The sequence below is a fragment of the Beta vulgaris genome, chromosome 9 (genome assembly GCF_026745355.1).
Source record: "Beta vulgaris subsp. vulgaris cultivar EL10 chromosome 9, EL10.2, whole genome shotgun sequence".
Classification (NCBI taxonomy): Eukaryota; Viridiplantae; Streptophyta; class Magnoliopsida; order Caryophyllales; family Amaranthaceae; genus Beta; species Beta vulgaris.
In genome coordinates this window covers 18,142,621-18,159,243 of record NC_079210.1, presented here as the reverse complement: position 1 = coordinate 18,159,243, position 16,623 = coordinate 18,142,621, and the positions used below count along the sequence as shown (strand labels likewise).

Genomic DNA, 16,623 nt, shown 5'->3' with positions numbered 1-16,623 from the left:
TTAAATTCTATGAACAAAATAGAAATTTTATTGAATTTATTTATGATTTCTAATATTATAATTTCTAGTTGATTTTTGAATTAAGTACAGTACTAACTTCTAAATTCTAAACACTATAAGAAAGTAAATAATTTTTTTCCCTGTCGAACTTCTAAATGATTTCACTACAAATACACCTCTATTATTATCATAACCCACCATTAATTGTGAATGACTCTTGAGAATAGTGATTTGTAAGTAAATTTTTGTAAATGTTTTTGTATGTATTGACGTTCTAGGTTATTAGTTTTAGTTTGTATATTAATTTTAAGTTTTAATAAAGTTTTCCGATTATTTGAGTGATTTGTGATTTTTATAACGTGATTTTCTCAATTGTATGAGTGATTTGTAAAATTTCTTCTTTTAAGTGATTTGTGAGTGAGTGTTGTAAATTAATTTTCGGTAGTTTTCTTTGAGTGCCAATTTTGATTTTGACATTCCTTTTGTAATTTAGAAAGGGAAGGGGGCAAAATAGACATTTCAAAAGAGGATACTATTGCTCCCCCCATTCCCCTATATAATAGAGATTTTTAGTTGGGACTGAAATAGTGAAAGGTCTATAATTGAGACCGTTTCTATCAATTTTTCCTTTTTATTAAACATAGCTAATTTGGTAATAAGTTGATAATATAACCTGGATATAGGCTACGTAAATACACGTTTAAAGTGGTTTCATATGAATATATGATGGGCATTACAAGGTAGATAAAAGCGCCGTAAGATAAAGTAATATTTAAAGAAAGCATTAAGAAAATAATAAAATGAGATGAAATGAAACAAACTATAACATATTTTTAACTGATAGCTTCAATGAAGTATTAAGTTATACTAGAGGATTTTATGAACACACTTGGAGGAAATTAAGGAGGGAGTTTGGAGAAAAGGAAAAAAATTACGAATTTCTGAATAGAAACATATGAAGCATCAAGTATTATTTTACCAAAACCCAGCAAGATCTTTTTATATATTTTGGTATAGCATTACCAAATTTTTAGTGCCCAGTAGTCAAAATGTCTTTACAAAGATATCCCCCAAATCCTTTCTTCCAATTCATAGCACTATCGTCCCTGAATCCTCGCTTCTTCAAATTTATGGCAAAATCGGCAAAAGCCAAAAATATTTACATAACTAAAAGATTGAATCAAAGGGTCATGGTGGGAGACTCAGATAGGTACTGTAAATAGGCAGTGATATTTATTATATGCTCCATTTCTAGATTACAGTTCCACTTGGAATCAAGGCGTCCTTGATTATAGTGACTATTCCGCTCTTTATGAAGTATCCGTCTGTTTCTCTTGCTGCTTCTTGTACATTGTCACTGTTGATAATCTGCAATAGTAAAGGCCATTGTTAAGTCCAACTTTAGACATACATTTCATATTAGTGCAGAATGACAGATTTGGAAGAAAAAAAAGGAATTCTACTTGAGTACAACAAAATATTGAACTTATTTGGCATCACTTTGTTCCGTATTGTCAAATTTTGACACCATAAAATTTACAACTTTTTCATCTTTGCTGTATTGCTTGTCATCTCAGATGCGTAAGTTGGAGTTACACTGTTAAAGCGGTGACATATGTGCAAGCCAGATGTGATTTTGAAGACCAAATGCTGATGTATAGATATGTATTTTATAAAGCTACTAACCTTGACATCATCCCCAATACGTGCATTCTTGTCAATTATTGCTCTTTTAATATGAGCATTCTTTCCAATTCCAATAGGTACACTACCCTTAGCAGCCAGGAATTTCCGATCAGCATCAGTCTGCAGTGTAAAATGACATTATCAAACCACTAAAAGTAACAAGTAAGCAAAGGGAAACTTGAACTACTATTTTGATGGGTAAATCGTGCCCACTGCCCAATGCATCCAAACACCAAAATACGTACTACTCTTTTAATAGTACAAGTTTGCCACCTAATCTTTTAAGTCCGTTTCCATTGAGATTCGTATGCCTACCTCATAATAATCAGCTCCCATCAACAGTGTGTCCTCAATGATTGCACCCTCCGAGATACAAGATCGAAGTCCGATAACAGAATGATGAATCTTACAGTTCTGTGAAGTGAGACATTAAAGGTAAAAAAACAGCCTTACAAATTCGAGCTAATATAAGTATGATTTACGAAGTTTCTGCAAATTGGTACTTTATTGACTATGAGGCAACTTATTTTTCTGAGTGCTTCCAACTTCCTGACATTATTTACCTTAATAACACAGCCTTCACCGATGACGCTGTCAGTTATATCAGCATCAAGCATCTTTGAAGGAGGCAAATACCGAGGTTGTGTATAAATTGGAGATGAACGATCATAGAAGCTTCAAACAAAAACACCAATTTATATTGCACTTCAGAATCTGAGTTGTGCATCAACCATACAAGATAAGAACATTGAAAGAGTTACCTAAAATCTGGCACCGGCTTTTTGGTGATTCCCAAGTTAGCATTGTAAAAAGCTTCAATGGTACCAATATCCTCCCAGTAACCATCATACAAATAAGCTTGGACCTTTACATATCAGATAAAAAAAGTAAGCACATGCAACTCAAACCACAAGCAGTATGAGATAGGAGACACAACATACTCTCAACCCTATGGAAGTGGCGCCTGGAATAACTTCACTTCCAAAATCATTAGCACCAGGAAATTGCTCCCGAAGCAGATTAAGCATTACATCTTTGCTAATAACATATATGCCCATGCTGGCTATGAATGGCATTTCTTTTGCTCTCTCATCGTCCAGACCCAGGATTGTGGTATCAACCTATATGTGATCAGAGACACAGTAGTTTACGAATTCTTTCTTATATTTGACTGATTAAAGCAAGCAAAACAGCATGTTAAACCCATGTGTATATTATTTAATTAGTATATATCCTACCTTCATAGCTTTCAATTGTTCTCCTTTCGGTTTCTCGGCAAACTCAATAATTCTTCCTTCTTCATCAATTTTCATCAAACCAAATGCAGTAGCACGCTTTTCATCCATTGGCAATGCAGCAACAGTAATGTCTGCATCAGTTTCTCTGTGAGCTTGGACAAATCTTTCATAATCCATTCGATACAAATGGTCACCAGCAAGAATCAAGTACTCAAGAACATTGTGCTCTTCGAAAAGCCACAGATATTGCCTAACAGCATCAGCTGTACCCTGCAATCATATGATCATAAAATATTGATACACTGAAGAACAGAGCATCAAATACTCAAGCACATATAAGACACAATAAACAAGTCTAAGAGACAAAACGAATGTATGAATATCCACAGATAATCAAGATTAAGAGGCAAAACTACAAAGATCATCAGTTGCACATACCTGAAACCAGTTTGGATTCTCTGGACTTTGCTGAGCAGCAAGAACTTCTACAAACCCCTCATTTTTGTATCCTCCCATGTTGCTAGCATATGCCCGCGAAAGATGACGATTCAGAGAAGCAGAATTGAATTGTGTAAGAACATATATTTTGGAAATATTACTGTTCAAACAATTGCTCACTGGGATATCAATAAGCCTATAATTAGCACCGAGTGGCACGGCTGGTTTGGCTCTCTTCTTAGTCAACGGGTAAAGACGTGTACCAGCACCACCTCCAAGTATAATACCAAGAACACTCTGCATCACATATAAATGCCATTATCATTACTTTTCACCATATAAACAAACTTAAACAAAGATTCATCACATGTTTGGAAGTCATTGCCACCTAACTTAGTTAGTAAAAATCTTAGAGACATTTTACCCAAAACCAGGGATCGAATGAGGCAAATACATACACCATATATTAATCCAATGAGCCTAACTTGTGAGATCCTCTAGTTAAATTATAAAGCATGTGATCCATTAGCAAATGTGGATCCTTATTGTTGGATATTCATGGTGCTTTTCGAAGCTTCTTGAAGGTTCGTAGTTTTCTAGTTCAATTAGGATTCTTGTGTTGTGATCCTAGTCCTAGCAAAAATAGGATTTGTGAAATCCTAGTTCTAGTAGGATTAGAACTCCTAGTTCTATCAGGAGTATTAGTTGTAATCCTAATTCTAAATGGATTAGTAGTTCAAATATTAGTTAGATTAGGAGTCCTAATTGGATTAGAATTATAGTTTAATTAAAATTCTAGTAGTTGAAGTCTTTTGCTTACAGGGTTTTACTATTCTGATTGGGATAAGTTTTACTTGTTTAAAGCTAGTTAGGAGTCTTAGTTAGTTTATCTTATATGTTTTCTAATCCTAGTATAATTAGGTCTTTGTAACGCCTATTTAAAGTCTATATTTGATCATCAATAATGGAGACTAATATAAAGTGATTATATTCGAGTACATTGAGTATTCATCCAAATCTAATTGATGGTGGCTTAGCCTTTATGCATTCAAACCCTTAGTGTGTTTTTCGTGGTGGCGTTGCCTTTATCGTAAATAACCTAAGCACTATCCAGTCTTGTTTTATTCAGTTGGTCGCTTTGCCTTTATGCTAATCAAATAATTCGAACCTTTTATGTTATTCTTGGTAATTAAATTCTTTATAAAATCCACATAAAAGCCTATCCAACCCTTAGTTTGAGATTTGTGGTTAGAGATGGTGCGGGCTGGTCCGTGGGCGCTAGTGGGCTGGGCTGATTCACAGCCCATGATCGAACCCTGAAATTCACGGTTTGGGTGGGCTGATCCACGGGCTGAAAAATTTTAGCCTACACCGGTCTGTTACCAGTTTTCAAGGTTTGGGAAGCGGTTCTTGCAGTTTGTGGGCCTGGCGGGCCAGCATGAGATTTTTTTTTTCAAAGTTATATAATCATTTATTATTGTTACATAAAACCTCTAATATTAAATAAAATATATACAATTATTATTAATATTAATGAATAATTTCATCATTTTTGAATTTGATTGAATTATAATATATGCAATTTGATTAAAATATATACAATTTGATTAAAATATACACAATTTGGTTGAATAATTAACTTGGGTTGGGCTGGTCCGATTCATGGGCTGGGCTGGACTGCTTTCATGGATAGGGCTGGGCGGTTTTAGTATCGGGCTTTCGTGGGCTGAGCTCAAAAAATCTGACCCACGATCCACCCACCAATTTCATGGTTCGAGCTGGGCTGGATCGGGCTTTTCGTGGGCTCCGCCCACACACCCCAAGAGACGGGCTGGCTGAATTGGCCTGCACGGTTGGCCATCTCTATAATCATGATGATTAAATTCTTTATCCAAAATCAACTAAGTACTATCCTTTATTTCTTTTAATTTCCGCACCCTAATTTAGCCTTTTTAGAAGATTAAATGTATCAGCATGTGATTGTTATCTTCCTTTTTGTGTCTCCATACCCAATAAAGAAATCCTTTATGCAAAGGAAAAAGAGAAAGATTAACTTCATTATTCTGACTTTTTCATATAATAATTCACTACTAGTATTTCACACCATAAATTACTACAAATTGTATTAGAATAACTCTTTTAGTAGTGATTACTCCAACAAGCTTGTTAATAAAGCAATAAATGAGTGACTTAAGTATTTTTTGATGTACTTGAGAAATGCATTGGGATTCAACAAGTAATGCTAGAATCAAGACGAAACTTGCCGTCACAAAAAGCTAATCTCAAAATTCAAATCATCAGTTTTCAATTACATTCTGAAAATATAATAAATTACTTAAGATACTTACCACTCATAATTGACAAAGAATTGAATCAACAATAAAAGCACAGAATTCAAATTGGTCAGTTTATATAGCAATTCGAACTTATCAATTTAAATGAAATTTGGAAATTACCGGTTCATCTCCAAGATGAACAGAATATTACCTCAAGTCACATTTTTGACAATCAAATCACAAGTATATTATTTCTGTTGTAAATGAGTGATTAAGTGAAGTGATATAGACAAGATTGGTCAATTCAATACCAAGATAAGCTAGCTGACATCCCCAACATTAAATGTACTGGTGATATATATTTTCCTTAAAACAGAAATATAACAACTGTATAGGACGCATTTTAATTACGAGTTGGCCACTTGACATGCAAACTTTTTGTACATCACGGAGATGTAACGAACACGGGTGTGTCAAATTATATAAACGGAACAACCACTTGATAAATAATGAATGAGGAGGCCAGGAGGGTGCTTACACGGCTGGCTTCAGGGTCAAGACAAGTCTGCGAATTCTTAGAATCAGAAACAGCTTTGGGAGAGACAACAATCGGAGCTCTAGAAGAGATTCTACAATATCGGCGGTTGAGAAATGACGTCGTTTGAATTTTGTCGCCGGAGAGAGAAGAAGAGGAGAATGCGAGGCTATTTTGGAGGTTCTTTGAGGAGGTTGATGGCACAGTTATCCCCCCGATGACAGCCATACCTGCCATTGTAGTTTACTTGCTGAAATGCTGCTGCAGAGTGCTAAGCAGAGTGAGAGAGAGAGAGAGAGAGACAGTGGGTAGTGTAGTGTAGGAAAGAGAGAGAGAGAGAGAGAGAGAGAGAGAGAGAGAGAGAGAGATCTGGAGGAGATTGATTTTGAAACGTGAGATACGGACCGTCCAAGGATATTCATATAAATAGTATGTTGATGAATTTACCCTTGTTTTTTCTGTATTATTACGATATCTCATCACCTACGTTTGGTCTTGGTACTTGTGATTTTTTTTTTTATTCAAGTGATTGGGTATGGTATAATGGCATATCACCGCACTCCCCATATGTCATCACTTTGTTTTTTTTTATTACTTCCTCTAAATAAGTGTTTTATTATTTCATAACGAAGAAGTATTATTTTTTAAAATAAGAAAAAAAACTTAGGTTAGTTCTTATACATAATATAAGATCAACCTAAAACATTTTGATGGATGATGAAGAGAAAATTAAAGGCAGGAAGTTCAAACTAATGGTGAATAGAACGACACGAATGATCTTTATAAGCCACGAAATCTGCAGGCAATTGGCCTCCTTGAGACAGTGGGGAAAAATGCATTGCCAAAATTAAGCAAATCAACATCAGCATCACTGACTAAATTATCAATCTCCCAAAGGACTTTTCAAGTCTTCCGGAGAGAATTAATGACAACAAGATTGTCTCATTCAATACAAACATTCTTAATACCACAAGCCACAACAGCACGTATACCTTCCCACATGCCCCACGCTTCAGCCGAAAGAATATAAGTATTATTATGAAGAAAAGAGCGTCCATCACAATAATAGGATCATTCCAATCCATGATAATAAAACAACAAGATGCACTACCATCCTCAAGCTTTGAACCACCAAAATTAATCTTATAATTAGCCATCGAAGGCTTAGCCCACCATACTTCTCTAGAAATCTCATTAGCCTTAGACCTACTACGAGAGATAATCTTATTCATAGGAACACTAGTAACATGATCCAACTAAGAACAAGACATCAATCTTTAATAAACTTCCTGATGAGAGCAATGACTTTAAAACAAGAAATATCCTCATTTTGAAAAATCACCTTGTTCCTAGAAAACAACTGCCACCAAAAGATAGCAAGCTTACAAATATCATCTAAAGCAATGACATCTCTAAGAGAAGAAAAACCAACATCCATATCTCTGTTACTGACCACAAGCAGGGTTGCATACCAACCACCAGCTTGCGCAAGGCCAAAAGCTACATCATGCGTGAAAGGGCAAATAAAAAAGAAGATGATAAATTTCTTCTAAGTGAAACCCACAAAACACACAATCCTGAGGGATATAAACATGAGACTTTTCTAATCTGACCTTAGAAGGGAGACCATCCACACGCACTCTTGAAAGAAAGAATTTTGTCTTCGGGGAGAACATTCAACTTCCAAATCCAATTAAAACAAACCTTCTGGATAGTAGTGTAGGCGTTATTTTGCCTACGCGGTATGAGCGCATATTATATTGACTATCCCATTGTTAAGGTTTGATTAAAAATATGGTTTTGAAGTCGCAAACAATTCTTTAAAGGAAGAATCATAAACCTAATTGGGTATTGAAAAAAAAGGGACATTATAGAGACTTATGCAATTGGTTCAAGAAACACATAAAAGACTAATTATTAAGTGGCAAGTTATCATTCAAACATATTACATGCAAGGTTCTTAACATGTTGTCCAATTTATCTGAATTAATTTAGAATAATTCTTTAGGTCTTATTTTAGCAATAATAACATGTGGGTGATAAAAGCAACAAAACATGCATAGAACAATCATATATTAACATGAATATTATATATACAAAAACAAGAGAAAAAGAGGTTAGAATTTACAAAGAGACGCAATTTTTACTTAGAATCTACATCATGACAAGAAACAATTAGTAACTTCAATAAAATAAAATATAATTATTGAAGGATCCTCAGGATTATACCTATGCGGTTTAGATTTGAGAGTGTAATGACTTTCAGGCGAAGCAATCCTGGAACCAGGATTATAGTATAAATAGAAACAAGAATCAATTTGAAATATTGAATGTGTTTGAGTGTTTTAGTATTTAGAGTGTATTTAAGAGTATTCGAGATAATTTGCGTTCGTAAAATAATAATTCTAAACTGCCTTTGTTTCGGGAAATCAGACTGTATTTATAGGCGAACAAACGCGTGCGCCTCACGCAATCCCTGCGCACCAGGCGTAGGCCTACATGGCAGGCGCAAGGACACGCGTCAGGCGCAGATTGGCGCACTGACGTGCTCTACCCAGTTAAAAGATTACACGTGGGAACACGTTTTTTCCTAAAAGATAAAGAAGCAGCTTATGTCTCACACAAGACTTGTGCCATGCGCATGAATCTGTGTGAGTCACAAGTACACTTGTCAGACGCTCATTGGCGAGCCTGACGCGATTTGGCCATTAAGGTGGACGCATGTGGCGTGCTGAGCGCAGCCGCCGCGTCCGACGCAGATTTTGAAATATTCATTTTTTATTCTACGCGTGCTTCTAAGATGTCATTTTTATCCCTAAAAATCTGGAGATCAAATTTTATGGGTTGAAAATCTGATTTATGTTCTAAAGATAATAAAAACTTTTATGAAAATATTTAGTAAAATAATAAATACTCAATTGGGCATTAAAAAAGGGACTTAAAATGTTTTACGGGTTTAAATTGCAATTAATCATCATAGATAATTAATTGGGATCTTATAATATTATTTCAAAACACATATGGCCTGGTTATTCGGACGGCTTCTCCATTGGGTTGTGCCAACTAATACCGCGATATATTCATTATCAAACCCTTAAATAAGGAGACACAATTATGTCTCTACAAGTAGGCTTATCCAAATTTTGTAGGAATTTAACTCTCGATTTCACATAATAAACACCATAAGGATTAAAACCCTAAACCACTTTGTCCTGTTTATTGTTAGAAGGAATAAAGAGACCATATCCAAACCAATAGAAGAGGGATGTAACTCATAAATAAGATCACTATTCCCATTCTTATCAATATTAATAAAATCAGAAACACAAATGGAATCAAAACTATAAGGACCAAACACAATAGAAGAAATAAGAACTGGGTAGACCCAATTATCATACCAGAAAGAGATATTCTAACCATTGCCAATTAAGTTTCCACCGAATACATGGCTTGAAAATTAGCCTAAAATGTATAAGATTATCACGAAGAATTGGTACTAAGGGAGTAAGACCAAAGGGAAGCATCTATAAGATACTCTTTCTGAACTAAATTCACCCATAAATTATTCGGGAGAGCCATAATCTTTCAAATAATTAATAACACTAGGGGAAAAAAGGAAGGGCTGCGCAAGAAGGGTTGCGCTTTCTTCAAAATGCAGCCCTTCTTTATTGTAGAGCTGCGTTTTTAGAAAAAGCGCAGCCCTACATAACAGAAGTTCTGCGTTTTTGAAAAAAAGCGCAGCCCTTCACTTAGTAAGGTTGCGCTTGTAGAAAAAGCGCAACCCTTCTTACATTCAGAAGGGTTGCGCTTTTTCTACAAGCGCATCCCTACTAAGTGAAGGGCTGCGCTTGTAAAAAAAGCGCAGCCCTTCTGACTTAGTAGGGTTGCGCTAGTAAAAAAAGCGCAGCCCTTTATGGGCTTTTGTGTATTAAAAAGAAACAAACTCGTTTAAACGCGTGCTCAATACACCAAACCCATTCTCTCTCCTCTCTCTTCCTTCTCCATTTATTCAAAACCCTAAGTTCTCTCTCCTCCCTCAACCGTTTTTATTCTCCCTCTCCCTCAGCCATCCTCATTCTCCCTTTCTCTCATTCTCTTCTTTCTCTCCTCTCTTTCGTCGCCCCTTTCGAGTTGTGTGTGTGGAGTGTGTGCTGCTGTGCAAGGCTCGCGAGTTCAGAAGCAGAAGCAGGCACCACCATCGCGCGCAAAAACCACCTTCTTCGTTCGTCGTTCGTTCTTGTGTACAAATTCGATCGTTCCTTCTCCGTTCGTTGTTCGTCGTTTCACCCTCCGTTCGTCGTTCATCGTTGTCGCGCCGCCTTGCCGCGTCGTTTCCTCCTCTGTTCGTCGTTAAGTGAAGGGCTAATAGATTATAAGTCTATGTTTTTTTTCTTTATTTTAAAAGCTATATGTCATCACTTTGTGTAATCAATATTTCCTCCTTCGTTTTTTATGACTCGCTCCTTTTTTTCTAATCTTTCCAGTTTTCTTTTTAATGATTTTGTTGTTACAATTGATATTCTATGAACCTTCCTACTTTTAATTGAAAATTAAGCAATGTCCCAAGCCTAATAATATGAAGAGAACGAATTACCTTTCTGAATATAATGACTATCTAAATCTATTTAGTGACCAATTTAATCTATTCACTAACCAATTTAATTCATTCAATAATCAAATTATTTAATTTATTTAGTGACTAGTTTAATACATTTAGTGATTAGTGTAATTCATTGGGTAAAATTGCCGAGTATTTTTTAATTGTATGTTGTAGTTCAAGATTCAAAGAGAAACAAACAAATTAGAAGAGAAGGACCGACTAGCTTGGGCGAAATGTCTAGGAACAGTGTTGGGTTAGAGTCAAATGCAGTTGACTTGTTAGGTGAATGTAGGTTTGGGTTTGAAACATGTATCGTCTACTTTCTACTATTTTTCCACCCATGTCATTCAATTTTTTTTAAATATTTTAACCTAATTTTCGGTTTCTCTCTCTCACTTTTCTGCTTCTTTTTAATCAAAAGCACCTCAACTGATGCAGGCTGCTTGTGCTAGGCGCAGGTGGCTTATGCGGATTTCGGAGCTCGATTTCCCTATAAATAGCCTTTTTTTATAAGATTTTCTACGCTTTCTTACGCTGACATAATACTCTCAAATCACTCCAAATACTTTCAAACACATTTAAACTATCTAAACATCAAAAACCTTCGAATTTCCAGCAAGTCTTCATCCAAGCCTCAAGATTACTCCTTCTGTAGGCTATTATTCAAGACTTAGACGAAAATGGTATAATTCTTGAGGGTCAATTCTAATTCCTTTCATATTATACTAGCAATCTACTTTTCATGATGTAGATACTCAAAGAATTCATGCCTATTTATATACTCTAACCCTCAATCTTTTCTTTTTTTTACATTTCTTTGTGTGTGTGTGTGTGTGTGTGTGTGTGTGTGTGCGTGCGTGCGTGTGTGTGTGTGTGTGTGTGTGTGTGTGTGTGTGTGTGTGTGTGTGTGTGTGTGTGTTTGTGTGTGTGTATATATATATGAATAACATCTAAAATAATCCCAGACTCTATATTTTGTTTACTTTGATTCCTACTACCTAATACCTCCTATCACATTTAGCTTATTAATAAAATAACAATTGATAGCCAAACAATCACTTATCATCTAAAACTACGTACTCGTATGTTTACTTTATTTTATAAATAAATATGTGAAGGCAATGAACACTATAAGCATATAAGCATGAATAAATCTATATGAATAACATCTAAAACAATCCCGGACTCTATATTTTGTTTATTGCCAATTTGAAGTCGTGAGGGGGGAACTCTACATTGGATAAGTCCCTAAGATGTCCCTATGGTTTCCCAACATCTAATTAGATCTATGAGTCTTCCTTTAAAGACTTATTCTCAACTTCTTTTTCAAAATAAAAATCTTTACAATTGAGGTTGTCAAATCCATGCTCATCGAGCTTAGGCAATAAAAATATACCTATAATTTGACGAATTCCCTGGAGTTGGTTCAATTTAAATATTGACGATTTGGTGAAACTCGAAAAATGCGGTTCATACTTGTTTTATGCCTTTAAATAACATTACAAATTTTCATATGCATGTCTATTCTCCAGAGCCACTATAAGGTTATTGTCCTTACCTCATTGGCACATGTTCTATGTGTGTGGCCAACACCCCCGGGGGGGGGGGGGAGGGTTGCGCTTTGTCCCTACAAAAAACTTTCTAAGCGATAGTGTTGTATCTTAGTCATTAGCAAATCTATCCAACCATGATATTGATGTCTTGTTCCTGATTTGAGACTGGAGTGCATCTTCTACGTGGCTATCTTTTTAAGTAAAGATACAAAGCATGGGATTAATCTCTTAGTCATAGACCCTTTCAAGCCTAAATTTCAGCCTAATCATATTATCAAACATAGATCTTGACTTTAGGTTAGAACTGCATACTACTTATTGCCTGTTTGACAATATTGATTGATTGTTTTCTATGTTCATCGTGTTTCCCCTCGTATTCCCCTTGATAAGTGCGTTTCTAACGCACTTTATGAGCTTTTCTTTAGCTTGGTTTGATCCTCTTTCTCCCCTTTTCTTCCCTCTTTGTTCCTTATTTCCTTCTCTATTTCTTTCACTTGATCATTGTTGATCATAGTGACATTTTGCTAGATTTTCGGTCAATTTTGACTGCATTTCTAGTACATGTGCTTTCACCGTGTTTTCCAGTGCTTTGATTACAGGTGTGACCTTTTCTAAGGTCGAGAGTTGGGAGATACGGCATAAGGCGGGAGTTTCGAGGGTTTTCACGCGCGAAAATGGAAGAAAGGGAGTGTGAGTAGAGAGATTTGTGCGTTCGCACAACCTTAGAAGTGCACGCACACCTTGGTGCATGATAAGCAAAATAACATATTTGTATCTCCTTATTTCATTACTATAAGTATGTTTACATTATTACTATATAGATTTTATATACTTATATTAAGTTTATATATATAACGTTATGTTTTATTTTTATCGCTAATATTGCGTAGATATAATGATTTTGGCTAAATGAGATATTTTTGTCCAAGAATTGAACTATAGGCAAAACATTATCATCCTTGTGCAAGTTCACCCCAAGCTTCAATTAAAGAAAAAAGAGAAGGCAAGCCCAATTCCTCTTGTTAAGATCAACCCAAACTTCAACTAATTAAAAGAAAAGAAGAATCAGAAAAAAGAAAGAAAAAAAAAAGAAAAAAAAAAGAAGGAAAAGAACATGTGAAAGAAACAAGAGGAAGAAAATAAAATAAGAAAGGAAAAAAAAGAAAATAGAAAATAAAACAAGGAACAAGCGTCGTTCCTCTCTCCATCTTCTTCGACACTCCTCCTAGAGGCACCATCACAACCCAACACCACATAATACCACCGCATCTCCTCCAATCAGAATGTCTGCAACTTGCACAACTCGCAACCAATCACAAGACGGAGCTGAATTCCATTGCAGCGAGAAGGAAAAGGTGGTTTTAGGGCGAAAACTTGCATCCCAATTCATTTCTCCAGTTGGTCGAAAATCTTCAAATTGGGCGGCAGAATTGGGTATAAATACCGCATCGAGGTTCGAAAATCAGTATGAAAGAAATTCCACAAAACTTCAAGAGAGAAATAGAAAGAGTTAGCGTGAAATTTCGGGTCTAATTTGGAGTGCTCGAGTTTAACGAAGAAGACGGTTGTTGGTTGGAGTGCTAGCACACAACCGGGGAGGGTGAAATTCAATCTCAGACGTAGGTGCGAAATCTGAAATTCGAAGGTGAATTTTCGCGCAAATTCATAAGTTCTTCTCTCTTTCTCTTGTACTTTCAAATTAGTCTCGAATTTCCCTATTATACTTTTGAATTTTGTAGTTTGTTTGGATTGTGTTGTTTGAATCAAATTTGGATTGCGTTGTTTGAATCAAGTTCGGATTGCGATGTTCGAATTTAGTTTGGATTGTGTTGTTAAATTACTAGTTGAATTCAAGATTGTTTGTTGTTAGATACTCAAATTATATTTTATTATAATCTTCAAATTCCAATTTTATACTAAATTTGCTATTATTAGGTGTAAAGTTGAGATTTTTGCTAGCTATATGATTTAGCCTAGTCTAAATTGTATAACCACAAGTGGTAACTAGTTTAATTTCTGCCTGCAAAGATGGTTTTAAGTTCAAACTAGAATATAACTTGGACTAGTTATTTAAACATAAAGATATGATATATTTAACTAGGGATCAATAATGATGTAATTCGAGTTCTATAATGCTTCTAGTTTAATCGTCGGAAGTTGCGAAATACTTGTAGTGATTTGATTAGTTTAGAATCGACATTCGACGTAGTTCAATGTTGATTAAAAGTATGAAAGTATTGGGGAGTTTGGCTACTTGAATTCCTACTACAATTAATTTATCTTCTCAATCTTCGATTTAAGAAATTGGAAGTATAATCAAGGTTAGAAATTTATCAATTTCTACAAGAATTATGAGCTTAAAGTGGAATTACTTGTCATCACTTGTAAATACTAGGTTAGACTTATCCTTAGTAGTTTTAAAATCCACAAAAACATCTTGTAAAAAACCCCCCAACAACTATATGAATATTTATATATTAGTAAATAATATGTATGTAATAGTTAAGTACTCTTAATTAGTTGAACATGAATTTCAGAAATATATAAACCTCTCCGTGGGATCGACCTTTATTTATCGTTGAACTAAACTTAAATAATATTAATGTGGATGAAATAATGTTTTAATTTGTACGCATAACGACAAGTACTAGTGCGCCAGCACCATTCTGCAGATGGAGTATCTCAAGATCAGTGGGCTAGGTGTGCCCATACCAACTAGCTCTAAGGTGCGCCGCACCACTTAGTTGCACCTGCACCTATCGCAACGGTGCGCCTGCACCTATCATCGTTGGATGTTTGTTGGAGGATAGAAGAAATGGTGCGCTCGCACCGTTTATATATGTGAAAGAAATCTGTGTTTTAAAACAATAGAGTTGTTTAGTTTTTGGATTATGCTTTATTTTATAGTTTACAGAGGATATTAGGGTTCGCTTTAGAGAGAAGAACACTTTGCTTATTCCTAGATTTGAATTTCATAGAGTAAAGTTGTTGATATTCTACACTTTCAAGGTAACTTTCATTAATTTAATTTCAAAGTTTTCAGCTTTTATTCTCTCTTTTCATCGTTATACCTTTTTTTCTCCATATTATTAGATCTCATATACGATAGTTTCTTAATTGCTTATTTTTATTAGAATTATCATTCCTCAATAATGTTTAGCCCTAGATTGGTTATATATTTCATGTTTTATTGCTTATAATGCATGATTAGAGAGTAGTCTATGGTTAGGGTGAAAGTATGGATTAGGGTTTACATGTATTGCTAGTATGATTTTGATGATTTAAAGATGATTATACATTGATCTTTGTGTTTTAAAGCCTTGGGATATATATTGATGACATTTATGCTTTGATATTTTGGTTCCAAATGTTCTTAATCGAATGTTGAACTCTTTTATCATCCCCATGAATCAACTTAAATTCTAGGCCAAGATACTAGGTAGAAATTAAGGGGATCATTTATTAGGGGTCTTCCAAATTCATTGAATATCTTAATCAATTGACTAAAGAACATTCGAGATAGAGGATTTAGTTGATTGATTAAGCTATTATTATTGAGGACATTCAAGAGAGGACTCGGTTATTTTAGTGGAAAACTAAACCTTGTATAATCGTCGCCTTTGAATCACAATTGCATTAATGGTCGTTGTCCACTCTTATTCATACTAGTAACCTTAACTATAGTGTCTTCCCTATTGATATTTTTATCTCGTGTTATTTGCTATTCCTTTGATAGTAGCTAGTCGTAGTTGTTATAAAAATCATTCAATAACCCCCAAAACCCTTTAGTTAAGTAATTTAGACTTGTTAGAATTTGATTAATCCCATTTTCCATGTGGATCGACGCTTGACTTACCTTTACTATGTTCTTAGTAATTGCTTACTAGGTTTTGTAAATATTATTTGAAAAGCGATTTTTGGTGCCTTAGGGACACACTTAAAACCTCTTATCAAAATGGCGCCGTTGCCGGGAAAAACGTGCTATTAATTAAAGTTTTCTAAGTTTAGTGTTGCTTAGTTTATTTTTTTATTTTTTATTTTTTTATTGTGGTTGTTATTTGCTAATCCTCTACTTTGTTGTGTTACATGAGAAGAAGAGCTCACGGTTGACCCACTTTACCTCTAGATCCAGAAATTGACCGTACCTTGCAAAAGCTTCGGAAATATTTGGAACAATTGTCTTTGGGATCTGAAGCATCTTCACTAGTCTCAAGTACAACAAGTGACGTTCAACATCTCTTTAGCGATTTCGGAAATCCGAGTTCCTATGTTCATCAAGGTTGTATTCGACTCCCTA

General features: G+C 35.0%; 1 protein-coding gene across 1 annotated transcript; it reads right to left on the bottom strand.

The window, feature by feature from the left end:
- Window positions 1-970: 970 nt before the first annotated feature.
- LOC104903071 (glucose-1-phosphate adenylyltransferase small subunit, chloroplastic/amyloplastic) lies at window positions 971-6,571 on the bottom strand. Its single transcript, XM_010691051.4, has 9 exons — window positions 6,177-6,571; window positions 3,363-3,659; window positions 2,925-3,194; window positions 2,628-2,807; window positions 2,448-2,551; window positions 2,250-2,361; window positions 2,002-2,100; window positions 1,687-1,806; window positions 971-1,368 (listed from the first exon to the last, which is right to left on the bottom strand). The coding sequence occupies exons 1-9, from the start codon at window positions 6,408-6,410 to the stop codon at window positions 1,252-1,254; spliced, it is 1,533 nt and encodes a 510-aa protein (XP_010689353.1). The 5' UTR covers window positions 6,411-6,571; the 3' UTR covers window positions 971-1,251.
- Window positions 6,572-16,623: the final 10,052 nt, after the last annotated feature.

Bases quoted from the DNA above. Each gene is read 5' to 3' on its own strand.
- LOC104903071 (XM_010691051.4), bottom strand. From the start codon at position 6,410: ATGGCAGGTATGGCTGTCATCGGGGGGATAACTGTGCCATCAACCTCC. The intron at 2,808-2,924 runs GTAGGATATATA...GATCACATATAG, and splicing joins AACAATTGAAAGCTATGAAG to GTTGATACCACAATCCTGGG. The intron at 2,552-2,627 runs GTATGTTGTGTC...TGATATGTAAAG, and splicing joins CCACTTCCATAGGGTTGAGA to GTCCAAGCTTATTTGTATGA.